This window comes from Sander lucioperca, chromosome 6 (genome assembly GCF_008315115.2).
Source record: "Sander lucioperca isolate FBNREF2018 chromosome 6, SLUC_FBN_1.2, whole genome shotgun sequence".
In the NCBI taxonomy this organism is placed as follows: domain Eukaryota; kingdom Metazoa; phylum Chordata; class Actinopteri; order Perciformes; family Percidae; genus Sander; species Sander lucioperca.
In genome coordinates, this window is record NC_050178.1 from 31,030,428 (window position 1) to 31,044,917 (window position 14,490).

At 41.0% G+C, this 14,490-nt stretch overlaps 1 protein-coding gene across 3 annotated transcripts in view; it reads right to left on the reverse strand.

Moving 5' to 3' along the window:
- Window positions 1-2,733: 2,733 nt before the first annotated feature.
- Window positions 2,734-14,490, reverse strand: part of slc4a8 (solute carrier family 4 member 8) — a 34,630-nt gene continuing 22,873 nt past the window's right edge. For 2 of the 3 annotated variants that reach the window (XM_031321355.2, XM_031321343.2), the window contains exons 13-25: window positions 9,165-9,298; window positions 8,803-9,048; window positions 8,363-8,468; window positions 7,815-7,976; window positions 7,590-7,703; window positions 7,329-7,490; window positions 6,978-7,229; window positions 6,624-6,692; window positions 5,950-6,123; window positions 5,716-5,847; window positions 5,513-5,616; window positions 5,162-5,267; window positions 2,735-4,991 (exon numbers count right to left, since the gene is read on the reverse strand). In XM_031321355.2, the coding sequence (XP_031177215.1) occupies window positions 4,986-4,991; window positions 5,162-5,267; window positions 5,513-5,616; window positions 5,716-5,847; window positions 5,950-6,123; window positions 6,624-6,692; window positions 6,978-7,229; window positions 7,329-7,490; window positions 7,590-7,703; window positions 7,815-7,976; window positions 8,363-8,468; window positions 8,803-9,048; window positions 9,165-9,298 (1,767 nt within the window). In that variant the 3' untranslated portion in view covers window positions 2,735-4,985. Of the gene's footprint in view, window positions 4,992-5,161; window positions 5,268-5,512; window positions 5,617-5,715; window positions 5,848-5,949; window positions 6,124-6,623; window positions 6,693-6,977; window positions 7,230-7,328; window positions 7,491-7,589; window positions 7,704-7,814; window positions 7,977-8,362; window positions 8,469-8,802; window positions 9,049-9,164; window positions 9,299-14,490 lie in introns of all 3 variants that reach the window. The other variant, XM_031321362.2, reaches the window with a different exon arrangement.

Here is a 14,490-nt window from a genome sequence, read left to right on the forward strand (position 1 = left end):
ATAAATAATTGGGAGAGTAAAGTCCTCAGGGAGAATCTAGTTGAAAGGATTGTGACTCTGGTGCCACCTAGGGGGACAAGTCATTAAATACATCAAGCAACAGGAATACGAGTTCATTTCAACTGTGATTATTTATTTTTCATTTTTCCATAATCAAAAATTAAATTACACATATAAAACATGTAGAATTATTTTGCTCAAGACTAATCATTCAGTGGTTGAAGAGACAAGGCATCACTCTTTCTATGGCTCCAAGACTAAAAGATTAAGGTTACTGCAGTACAGGTGTCCTTCTTCTTCTGTCACCCTGACTTTGTCCTCGAAACAGACACCACTTTTGTCTCATATTCATTAGAAGGACAAAGCCTCACACAGTGCACAGTTTTTCCTTTTATATACACATAAAAAATAAAGTAAGGATTCTGACAGGAGAGAATTTGAAACTCGAGTCTCTTGCTGTGTGACAAAGAAATTGTACAAAATAGGACACATTGATGACGAAGTTTTCTGAACAGCCTGTGCCTCATTAATCACTTTTAAAAGGTCTGTTTTTGGTCAAAAAAGTAACAGCACAACAGGAAGTGGTTATGTAGTATTCTATGACAGGCACACACGTACTGCACGTATATTTATACTCACGACCATCAAAAATGTATGACCCCTCTCGGTCACATGTATATGCAGTAAACCTACAGTATACTAAAGGCATTTAACTGTATGCTTACCATACATTCACATATACATTCATGATTTGAAAATAACATTTAAGACACATGATGCTCCTTAAAATTACTTTAACAATTGCTAAATAATTATATTTTCTTGTTAAAGCACTTCTACAGTCATTGCACTCTGGATGTGTATAAGTGTTTTTACAATTTGGTCTTGTCTTTTCTCAATTTACACATTTGTTTGCACTCGTGTGATTTAGAATATATATATTTACACAATGAATAATATTTAGTCATGCCATTCGTTATGGGTCCTCGTACACACAAAGACTATTCACATTCAAAAGTTAAAAGCAGAAGTACATGACAGAAAAGACAATGTTTTTACTTTCATACGCATCTTGGAGGAGGTATTACTGCATGTGGTGTTACAAGTATAGATTACTGTATTTGTGCACTTTGCTTTAAAGTCACTTGAATAGGAATTATGGGGACTATGGAGGAAGCAGCCTTAAAAGTGGTAATAAAAGAACTCATACATTTATATTTAACTGGACGGTAAAACAAGGAGTTTATAGATTTTAAACATACATTAAAACTACAGAGAATATTATTCATTCTCTGATATTTAACTTTAAAGTAAAGTAGATCCATCTTCAAATATTGAGTCCGGCTCTATGTTGCATGTCCCCCCCCCCACCCCACCCCACCGTGCTGTCAATAATAAAGCCCAAAATGACTGAAAAATAAAAAATTAAATTCTGAATCTTTTATTAGTCCTTGCTTTTATTATCCAATCAAGTATTAACCAATTAATGATTGATAAGCAGTTTCAAGTCTCTCCAGGTACCTCCACCTAGACCAAAAGGGTGTGACAATCGCGGTTTATTTGACAAACTCCTGATGTCTCCCATCAGAGCACTTTGCTCTCTTTGTAGTAACCTTTGAATGTATTGTATTGAATTCATTCATATACGTATATTATTCATCAGCCTTTTTCTTAGCTCACCACGCTTATTGCAGTATGTATAGAAAGTAAATCTAAAAATAAATAACTGTAATAAATTATTGTAAAATCATTGAATTGCTTAATAGACTTCTTCAAAATAAAATATATCACAAATTCTTTATCTACAGAAAGAGCAACTACAAATAAAGTATTACCGAAGGTAATTCTCTCTGCTCCCTTTGGCTCTCCCAGCTTTGAAGTGACACTGGTGTGCAAGTCCTATTCTATATTAATTTAAGACAACCACCAGATTTGACTCATAATTAAAAATGAGGGGGAGCACATTACACCTGAACCTTGTTTATCCAAACTGGCATGTCTCGGGAAGCCACATAATGAAGGAAAGTGTGCCAATGTCAAAACGTGTTTCTTTTTGGCACATGTAAAGAGTTTTAGGCTTCAAGTGTTATGTTTTCCTGAACGCCTCTATTCGCATTGATGGATAAAAAAAGGTTGCAATGGTACAAAGGGACCCTGATAAATATAAATAGACTATAAATAGATAGAGTTCTAGTAAGGTAAATTTGGGTTGAATCACGGGTTAAATTATTGCTTAAAAGAAAGGGCTGCAGCCCCTCCATAAAATAATGGAAAAATTATTATTTTCCTGAAACTCAAAGGGACACACACACACACACACACACACACACACACACACACACACACACACACACACACACACACCATTTCTCTGCTCTGGTATCCCCTTACCTGACATCATCCAAAGTGCCTTTCAGGAGCATTCATGAACTTGTCTGAGGTAAAGAAATAAGACACTGTACTACTAACACATGACAAATATTCTGTAGAACAACCTCCATCGTACACAAGCAATAGTTTAAAGACAAACGTCCATAAAGGGAAAAAGATTACACCTCAAAAAACACGTTATTGATGCCGTTGCTTCAACTGAAGTGGGTCTTCTAACATTTACAGTTTTCAGTTGACATCATCACACAAAACTGACAAAACGTTTTATGCACCAATAAAAGGATTTATGTATTACTGAACCTGCAATGTATTTTAAGAAATCTACTAAATAATTGACCATATCATCACTATTAGAAAAAGAACAGACTCATGGCATTAAATATTATTACAAAAAAAATTAAATAAAGACGCTTTTGTAGATTTAAGGAATGAGGACTGACGGACCTATTTAGATTAATAAAAAGAACCTGGTTTGTGTTTAAAGGAGCCCATCATATAGCCCAGCTAAGTGTACAGTGGAGGGGCGGAACCCGGGTTTCTGATGAAAGGGTGAAAAGGGGGAGTAGAGAGGTTGTTGTGTGTTTGTGTTCTATCTTTGTGAGGACCAAATGTCTTTAAAGCAGCTAATATTTTTATATTACCAGTGGATCACATGACTGGTAATTGAAAGCAGGTGCTTGTAGTGATGAACAATAAATTATCATCCAACTCTGCCATTCCCATCAACTCTACGGCTTATTTTAGCTCATTGTATTCATTGTATTTTCTGGCCCGTACTTTTACTGTTTTAGTTCACTCTCACCGCTCTCATAACGTCGTTTTCAGCTGCAACAGCTTTTTTCAGCGAAACAGCTCTTAAAACCCACTGTTCACTACCTGCTCAGCACCAAACAGTGACAAAGTTAGCAACTAGCTGGGGAATATGGTGCAGCATTCAGCAGATTAGGAACCAGATCATTTTCTCATCAGTATGTTCAATATCGATTGATCAACACTTTTCTTAAACAGTTTCAACAAAAACTGAACATTATAACCTTTATGAAGGTGGGATTTATTGCAGGACTGTTGTATTAGTCTGCATTAGTTTTAGATAGTTGTACCTAATAAAATGGCAACGGGTCAAATTTCTGGTTTATAACTGTGTGTGTTATAGCTATGGCTAGTTTTAGTAGATCTATGGGACATGTGTATTAGCAGTGTGTTATGTACCAACGTGTAGTATATTGAGAGGGGACCCCTATTAACTGTTACACCGCTGAACGGCATGCTGGGTAAAGCTTGCTCTCCATCACTCGCTACAGTACCTCCATGAGAGGCCGGAGATGTTACGTTGTAGCAAACTAAAACATTTCAAGAATCAATTATGTAACTTTCGAAATGAAGATTTTTGTTCCCAGAAATGATCTGGCCTGATCCCAAATAGCTAGCTGTTACCAAAAACATATTTGCTAATGACGCGTATACTCTAGCATTGCTATGTGATGCAACTATGTCATGGCAGGTGTATTGCTCAGGACCTAAGGAAACAGTGCCAAGTGTGAAGTTAATGAGATGAGAAAGCTGCAAGCAGCAATACTGGAGGACAAGCAATCCGCCCATTCCCAACAGGCACATTTTGAACGGGCAATGCACTAGTTAAATAAAAAATCCAACCTACAATAGAATTTACAATGGGCTATTTCAATGACATTGGGCGCTATTTATAGACAAACAGCAGCTGTTTCCCCATGAGCTAAAAACAAACCATCCAGACTTTTTGGCAGACATTTTTGGAGACATACCAGTGACACTGAAGTACAGCTTCACAACATGCCCGCCAGTGTTGTGAGGCTGTTTGAGGTGTAACATCCGAATGAGTTTTAAGTATATGCATGGGTTTTAGGTGTAAATTAGCAAATGTCCCCATAACTCAGTGAAATCACCATGGCTGCCAGCAGCTGTCACAGTGTCCTCCATTATTTACTGTCACTGTGGATGCTCCAGGATGTGTCTCTAGATTACATTATCAGACACAAATTAATTGAAACTGAGCTATTGGATACTATTGCATTTTCACAGATGAATGCTGCTGTAGAAGTCTTAAAGTTTCATCCTTTAACCTCACAACTAAGCCGGGAAGCCAAAGGCAGTGTACAGGCCAGAACTGATCACTAAGGGCTTTCTTCCCTGTGTGGTTTAAAAGAAACCTGAAAGTAGAAGATGGTGATGGTTGAGATCAGGGGTTTCTACTGGTTAACTGGTTAAGATGGTTAACGTTGCTGAGGTTGGTTCTAGTTTCGAGTCAAGGGGGTAGAGTTAGGATTAGGTTAGCACTGGCTTTAAATGTAGGTAAATAAGATTTTAAAGATATTTCTAGTTCTCACAAAGATTGCAGTGAATGTGTATGTCTATCTGTGTGTACTGTACTACTTTCTCTGTGTCTGTATGTTTGTGGACAGTATTATGTGTTGCAGGTAGCTGGTAGAAATCTTCGAGACTTGTTTGTCTAAGCACTGAAGTGGCTGAAATCAGCCAAATCGCAGTATCCTGTGGTCCAGAACTACAGCCTGTCAGGACTGTGGACATCCTTTCACTCGTCTATGAATGTGATCCCTTCAATCCTGCAGAGTAAAACAAACAAAGCCTGAATTAACAAAGCACAGAGCACAGTTTGGCTACCCTAAATTTGCAATTATCAGTTGGACTAACAATTGCAAAACACAAAAGAAGTGAGTGAGCACAATGTGCAGCAGGAATATTTGGGGTGAGGAAAAAGAGGGAATGGCCTTGCCTTCTTAGAAGCCACAGTACAAGTGTCCTTTTGATTGGAGTTAATGGAATTCCACACAGTGGTTTTAGACATTTCATCAGATATATTAATGTCAGAAGGGTCACATCTGAGGAGAGGAAGAGGAGGGTGAGAGCAGAAAGAGGACAGAGTTGGGAGTGAGTTGGGGGTTTAGGGAGAGGTGTGTTACAGTAGTATTCACAGGGTGCACTTGAGAGCAGAACACCAAACAAGACAAGCGCGCATATAGATAAACAGGAAGGTGAAGCATTTCTCTCATAATCTTACCACTCTGATCATCTGATCCATTTGAGAGTGTGTGTGTGTACAGTAGGTGTGTATGTGTGTGCTCACCTGGGGTCGTGTGCTTTGGGGGTCTGAACAGGCTCGCTGGCCTCCATGGGAATCTGAACAGCAGTTGCATCTTTCTTCTTTGTGCTGAGCATAACCTGTGATTCCTACGAGACACATCCATGCCACAAACATGTCCAGTCAATATGTGCATCTTTATTTATTTTCATAATTTATTTCCATCTGTGTATTTCAATGTAGACTACCTCTTCTATCGTTTTAGATGCATCATCAAGGTTTTTTTTCTTCCACTCAGGCATCAAGTCATCCAGGTAACTTAGCTCTCGCTTGGAGAAACACCAGTCCAGCAGTTTGCGAATGAAAACCAGAGCCAGCACCTTCAGGAAAAAAAAACACATTTTTTTTTTTTTTTTTAAACAATAGGAGACACGGAGAGGCTAGCGAAGAGAGAATGGGGATGTTGGCGGAGGCAAACTCACCATCATGGGAAAGACGATGGCGGCAGGTGAGTGCTTGATGACCCAGAGCAGCACCAGACAGGTGAGCTGCGTGAGAGTGAACAAGTGCACCTTCCTCAATGGGACGTGGCGCAGGTAGATGAAGTCTGGCTGGTGCTTCGCTGGCATACAGAACAACTTTACACGGTCAAAGAACTGAGAAGTGAACGCAGGTGGTGGGGGAGTTAGAGACAGATAGAGTGAGGAAGAGATATGAATTAATGAGAACAGAGCCGGGAGACAGATGGTGAATATGGCAAAAGAGGGAAAGTAATTATGAATGACGGATTTAGTTGGATTAGTCTGACAATTAACTGTCAGGCCTCATTGAATTGGGATGGAATTAATTAGATAAGGAGAGGGCACCACAGGAACAGCTGCATTAATAAGAGTTTGGGACGGAGAGGGCAAAAGAACAACTTTTCAAATACAATTCCTGCCAGTAATAAGTAATAGTGAAGTAATAAGTATGAAAACACATCTGTTTATAGCATCTTGCAAATTATTCATAAATTCCGGATTGTAAAAAATGGACACTTCCATTGACACTACCACTAGGGTGCCACAGTCAGAAACTTTCAGATTGCACTCATAGTGGCCTTACTGTAAATCATCTTTACCATAGGATAATATTCCTGTGTCACATTTCACATTACCTGGATGCCTTTTAATGAGGAGACTCCCATGTAAAGGAAAACACCATACAGCACTGGCATAGGAATGAACTGGAGAAAAAACAGCAACATACATCAATAAGCTTTGATGAGTATCATATTACATATACACACCTATATTTATTGTATAGGCCCACATCTGTATGTATTATTTATAGCTTAATCCTTGTATATTTTTTTAGGGTGACCTCTTACCACCAGTCCAGAGACAGCAGATGTAAATGTATTTATTATTAGTGTGCTTTGTCCCTAATAAATAAACCTGAAATAAATAAATAAATAATCAAAAATATCCCAGCCAGAGGGGTGCAGCTATGTGTAGTTCGTCTTACTGACCTGCAGGGCTCCAGTCATGAATACAGAGCAGCCCATGAGCAGGAAGATGAGCAGGCCAGTTAACCTCTGTTCTCTGATGCCCAGGAAGCGAGGCTGTTCTCCTGGAGCCGAGCTCTCTGACTCCAGCTTCAGGCTGTTGACATGAGAGATGGACAGCACCGTGGCTGCTACGAACCAGGGCAAGCCCATGATGGAGCACACCGCCAGCATCACCCCAACCATGAGCAGGTCCAAGTGGTACCCACAGCCCTTCTGCAGAACAGAAAAGGAGGACAGATAGGTACATGTATAACTGGGCTACAGTCTGCAGCTGCAATCATAGATTCATAGGGCAGCTGTATTTTTTCTCACCAGTAGTTTGTGCTCTTTGCGGTTGATGATGACGGCAGTTATCTGTTGGTCCATAAAGATGAGGATGGTGCAGAGAAGAGCAGGAATAGTTGCAGCCAGGACTGTCCACCATGGGTTGCGTCCTATTGGATTGATCAGCCAACCTCTGTCGTCTCTGGTGGGCTGGAGGATCACATTAAAGAGGAGTGAGGCCATGATTCAACCATGATCATGTGGCGTTTTATATTAAGGTCGACATTATAATTAGTAATTTTTCTATACCTGGAATTTGCTGGGCACCTTTAACTTCTGGGAAGGCACTCCCATGACATAATCAAGCAGAACCATGATAGCAATAGTAAGGAACACTGCAAAGTCACTGATCACGGACCGCACCTGGGCATGGGAGATAACAACACTCAGAGATCAGTGGTTACTAACTGTGGCATGTCACGTTTCCCAAAAGGTAACCACTTTGCTTAGTGAGCAGGTATATCGGTTGATTACCTTGGTGGGGAAATAACGACTTGTCTTGAATTGTTTGAGGAAGGCAGACATTAAGAAGGTCGAGAAGAACAAGATGGTAGACCAAAAGAGAACATCTGGGGTGTAGGGGCCATGGTGGCCACATGCTGTCCCAACAAAGTGGCCCTGCAGACTGATGCACTCCTGTAGGTTAAATAAAAACAAACGGACTCAGGAAGACTCAAGAGAAAATAGATCAAAATATTGTTTTATCAAAATGATCTGACTGTCAGGAAGGAGTCTACAAAGGAAAAAAATACAGAAATACAAAAACCAAGACAAGCCTTTGCTCAGTTATACACACACAGCAGTGAAAGGTTAATCCATTAAATGTCCTTGTCAGTGTTTGCAAAGGTCCTTACAGTAGGAGAGGTTAGCTGCTCCAGGGAAGGTGAGCGGATTAGATGAATGTTAACAAACAAACACGTTGGGGCAAAAGCAGTGTGTGCTATCATGTGGAAGTCACATTGAGATTAGGCGTCAAAGTGTGTGTGTGTGTGTGTGTGTGTGTTTCCACATAGTTACGTTACCTTGACAGTAAGGTTGGTCCATGGTACAACAGAGGCTGTGATGTTTCTCTCACTCCACAGTTCTAAGGTTTTATTACTGGGGTTATCAGGCTCTGTACACCTACAGCTAGAGAGAGAGAGAGAGAGAGAGAGAGAGAGAGAGAGAGAGAGAGAAAGAGAGACAACACAAGGAAAATCAGAGATTTTCTTTCTGACAGAAAATGGGCTTGCATGCTTGCTATTCTTTAATTAGGCCAGACAAAAAGGGAACTGCATGAAAGGATGTGATCTGGAGGCTTGTAGACGAGAGCAGGAATGACAACCAGAGCGAAGCCACAAAGTGAGGGGATGGTTGCAGAGAGAGAATGACAGCTTTGTATTCTTTGCGAAGAACAATGCACATGAAAAAACAATGAAAAATCTACCAGGTGAGCCAGCAGAGTGAACATTTCGTTACTCACTACGCCAGTGTGAGTTTATCCAGATCGCTGTGTGCATTGAAGGGGTAGACTTCTCCCAAGTAAAAGAGCTTCTCCAAGGCCTCATAGATGAAGATGAGGCAGATGAGGGCGGCAAAGGCCTCCTCTGTGAACCGAGTGATGTAGCACACCAGCGAGCTAGCATCAGTGGCAACCAACACCAAACACAGCAGGGCCGTCCACAGGCCGATGCAAGTCCTCAGCGACAGATAGGACAGGTTGTAGTCCCTGATGTGAAAGGAGAAAAGGAGTTTGTAGGGGATGACAGGGAATATATAATCGGTTAGCAAAGGACTGCACCAGTGATAATAAAAATGTCACAAACAGGTTGTTGTAATACATACTTGCAGAACTTGAAGAGGATTTTCTCAAAAACCAGCACAGGACCTGTGCTGCCTAGAATGGTGAGAGGCTGACCAGCAAACACAGAGTAGGCTACTCCAGTCATAGACGCACCGAGTAAGGACTCTATGGCACTCTGTAAAAAATGTGGAAATAGAGAGTGTTTGTCTCGTACTCAATAACATGTACACTGTCTATAATCTTCTAATCACACTGCAGTGTTTCCCATACATAGGTTCATAGGTGTGATTGGCAAAGGACAAAAAAGCAGGAAAATATTTGCCGCACCCATGATGCTGCGACAGCACCTCCCCCCCCCCATTTTTGGAAATTGTTTGCAAAATAAACCATTATATGGCACTTTCTGGAGAGTTTTGTGCAAAGAAATGGAGAAATTGAGTGTTACATGATATATGGAAAAACTGCAAGGTTAAGAGCCTATACTTTGCATTATTGTAGTATCAACAGGTATTAGGGCATTTAGCATTTACATTACTGTTAATCAGTCATCACTTGATTACACATTGCATTACCTTGTTATAATATAAATAATGTGCCACATGAAGAGACAGTGCAGCATATGACAGTAGCAACAGCTGAGAAGATTTGGGTCTGTGGTGACCAGGTCCACCTCAAACAAACTTCCTTCTCCCATTCTCTCTCTTTACTACCACACCCACACACATACAAACACACACACCCACACACACCCACACCCACACCCACACCCACGGACAAAAATTCAGCCCTGGCACTGTAGCCACACCAGCCCACATTACCACGCCCTTGCAGCCCCACCCACGGACACGTGCATTCACTAATTACATTTGTGTACAAATGGTGAAATAATATAAGCAGTACCTTATGTAACTACTATTTTTAAACAGTTAATGTAACTGGCAAACAATGCTTTCTACTTTTTAAAGAGCACATGTTTATAACAATTTTTTATTTATGCCGTTTGTATGCTGTTACTGTCATTCTCTACAGTATGTTGTTCTTTGTTGTCACTGTCTGTCTGTTCGATTGTCCGTGTTTCTCTCTGTTGACACTGTACATATTGTCTGTCTGGTTCTCCATCTTTTCATCCGTTTCATCACTCTGCAATTTAAATGTTTTTATGGCTGTCTGTGATTATACTTCAGAGTTTTTCCTTGCTCAGAATTTGTCTTTGCAGGAACACACAAAGCAGGGGGGGAGGGGGTCTGGGGTTTTGAGGGTAAAAGACTTCAATTCCTGCATTCTGATACATTTTTAGGCACCAATTTATGGTAAAAATGTCAATATTCATTGCAAGGAAATCACAAAATTCTGGTGGCAGGTAACAATTCAAAATACAAAATATAATGGAATATTATTATATTCAGTAGTCCAGTAAGGGAGCTTTCACATCCGGGACATGGGCCGGATACGACAACACTTGACCCCAAAGTCCAGTTGTTTAATTAGCATGAACAGGGCTTTATGGTCACTTTTTTTAACTAAGGAGCATGTTTTGCGCCCAAGTTGAAAAATGTAGGATTGACTTAGGCTACTTAGTCAGTGATGTTGAATATAGCCTACAGTGTAATGGACCACCACAGTTCATTTATACATGTGAACCGCGGATTAATTGCAGAGTTTAACCTACATAGTGGAAAACTACTACGTGAATGGGGCAGAAAGACGGAGCAGAGCGACGCTGCTTGTTCAGGGTTTTCATGTGTCCTCCTATAGGCCTACACTTCACATTAGGCGTTAAAACCAACTCTACCGAATTAGACTACTATTTAACGCGATAACGAGACGTTTTTAACCGGTAATGAAACTGTCTCAATTGCTCTGCGCCCGTCAGCAGTGGCTTCTCACTGTGCAGCCGGTCCCCCAGAGCAGCATGATCACTGGGAGGGTCCGGTACAGCCTGAACCCTGCAAATGGAGATCCCGTTTGAAGGTGACGTGCTTGATTTTGACTGAACGTCCCAATTTAAGTAACCTCTGATTGGGTCGTAGTAAGATTAAGTGTTGGTCATTCTCAACACCTTTCTACGATGTCCCGTAGTAATGATTGAACTGATTGGTGCGCCCAACTAGAACCTATTAGGTTCTACTTGGGCGCACCGGCCAGGTAGATTGAGAGCCGCCCAGGTAGATCAAATCCGAATTAAAGGGGTGATAGAATGATTATATAGGGTATTTCACACTGTTCCTTAAGGTCTCCTAATAGGGTATGTAACATTGGTTGGGCTGAAAATTGCTTGAATGGTATTTTATTAGGCCCTTAACTACCCTGTGAATATGGCTCTATTTAGAACAAGAGATTTTCTTCCAAATATGGTATGCTCATGAATATTTAGATGAGCTGCGCGCTGATTGGTTTGAGCGAACCCCATAGAAACACATTGGAGACGAGACAGCAGGTCTCATATTTCAGACACTGCAAAGTTATACGTTGTTTGTCGGGCTATTTCATTATTAAATTCACTTCTGAGACTTTTTTAAGCGAGAAATCAACTATATAAAGCTCAAATATGGGCTGTTTTACGAAAATTGATGGCTAATTGCAAATTTGGTAAGACGTGTCGGACTTTAGCTAGGAGCTCCACACAGTCTGACGAGAAAGCGGCAACCGCCATACCCAGTGAAAGTCACCATTTCCCTGGGTACTGGACTACTGGAATACTCGAGGCTACGCGGAGCTCCGTGGAGCTACGCAGTGCTCCGTGGAGCTCTGCGGAGCTGGCTTGCTGCCAGCTACCGGCATAACTAGAGTAGCTATATTTACAGTTTGAATTTCGTCACGCCACTTATATAACATCTACCCCAAGGTCTTATAAAGCTAACAATGATGTCCGATTTCAATTTAATGCATTTTTGTGAACATTAGGGATTTTGTTAGCTGCTACTGTCCCTATAATCCTATGTGTACAGATCGTGGCTAGTTAGCTTCACTTTCGGCATAATAAAAGTATATTTACAGTTTGAATTTCGTCACGCCACTTATATAACATCTACCCCAAGGTCTTATAAAGCTAACAATGGTGTCCGATTTGAATTTAATGCATTTTTGTGAACATTAGGGTTTTCGTTAGCTGCTACTGTCCCTTCAATCCTATGGGTAGCTAAAGATCGCGGCTAGCTGCAGGCCCTGGAGCTCCATCAGGGCCTCGGCATTTTGTAGTCCATTAACCCAGAAACGGTGACTTTGCGCGGGTATGGAGAGCCGTGGGCTTCGCTTCGTGACGGAGATCCAGCTAGCTCACAGCGAGCTGGAGTCTATGAAGTAGGACACGCCGGGCGGCGAGGCAGCACCAGCCACTGTCACGTAACCTGCTGAGCTCCTGCTGAACTGCGACACACAGTCGGACAAAATTTGCAATTAGCCATCAATTTTCGTAAAACGGCCCATATTTGACCTCTACATAGTTGATTTCTTGCATAAAAAAGTCTCAGAAGTGAATTTAGTAATTAAATAGCGGACCTCTGGAGATCTGCATGACCTAGCTAGATTCAGAAGACTAGCTGACCTCAGGTCAGTGGTGTAGCCTATGCAAATGTTGGGGCGTGACAAAGACTAGGATTTGGGATGCTTACGTCAACTTCCAGCTTTGTTGAGATTCGCCCGTTTTCAGCGGCAGTTTCAAAATGTGAGATTTGCAGAGGATAGGGGTATCAATGGGATTTTGAGCTTCTATGTATGTCCTATTTACCCATCGAACTGTCGTTATTCAACTATGACAAGGTAAAATCGGTTTTGCATTCTATCACCCCTTTAAAGCAACACCAAAGCACTTTTCCTCTTTGGTCCCCCTACAGGTTGGAAGCGGAATTGTCCATTACTGTTCTCATTCGAACTACAGATCCGCTACCCGATCTGGCAAACTTACATAGTGCGGTTTTAGCCGATAGAGGGCCGCAAAGCAAATGCAGAAGTACCATTCACCCTGTTACGAGTTGATGAACCACTGAAACGATTTTAGAAACATTATTTTAAGGTACAAAGGAATCTTTGGTGTTGCTTTACATTTTTTTCCCAATCAACAATGTATTTTTTACAGCGCACACAGACCAGTGGTCTCCAGACCCGACACCTTGTGAAGTCGCGCCTCTGCGTGCATGACACACAGCGTCAATTCTTCACTTCAGGCTAGTAGCATGCTGCTGGTGGTCTTGCCGTGGGATTAACTGTATTAAACTGTAGAAATGCCGCGGCCACACCGCTGTGAAAGCACCCTGAACGTCATTTATCAGTTTGGTTGTTACCCCTGTCCGCGGCAGTGTCCTCCACTCCATATCTTTATAATGGTGCTAACCGGAGCTAACCGCTGACGGAACTAAACAGTAAACAGTGTGTTTACGATCCTCAAAACACGGAATAAAACACTTTAAAAAAACGAACAAAGATCTAACAAAAAATGTTTTTCTAACTTTAGATAGCCTTAGTCTTATGTGATTTAATAGGAATTAGGAGGAGACAGTGTTTGGGATTTTTAATAACATGTAACTATGGATCGTAGTATTAAAGTGCTCATATTATGCTTTTTGGCTTTTCCCCTTTCCTTTATTGTGTTATATATCTTTTTGTGCACATTATAGGTTTACAAAGTGAAAAAGCCCAAAGTCCACCCCAAAAGGACTGACCATCTTCCAGAGAAAACACTGTTCACAAACTGCTCCAAACAGCTCTATTGTAGTCCAGCCTTTACTTCCGTGACAAACGTGTGTTACAAAGTGACACAAGTTCTAATGCTCGCCTAGCTGCTAGCATGGCACTCCCTCATACTCTGCAACTGACAAGCTAGCAGTACGTACAGCGCATGTGCGACTCCCAACAAAGATGGAACAGAAGTGAGATGCCTCACTCTGTAGCTGAAACAGAGAGCTCAACACACAAGGTGAAAAGAGGAGCTGCAGCAATGTGCAGTACAACAAATATATGGTGTTTTCTGAAAATTAAACCACATAAACCTATTCTGGTACAACCTCTAAATACAATTATGAACCTGAAAATGAGCATAATATGAGCACTTTAAGGTTAAGTTACATATAGCCTATTTGGGCTCTGTGTAATCAGGTATTTTATCTGCTGAACCATAACATTTGACAAACCAACCAGATTTAATTGACAAAGTACATCATGGCTACACTTATCTGTATCATCTTTTAGTCTGAGGCTTTGATGATGTTTAATATGTAAATAGTTATTTATTTGGAAAGTATCTGAAGTAGTTTAGTCATTTTTTCAATAAATAGTTCATAAACCTTTGTTTGACTAGGTTTTACTGAACCCAGCCATCACGTGCTGCGCCACCCACCACCACAAGTAAATTCACAACCTGTGGGAAACACT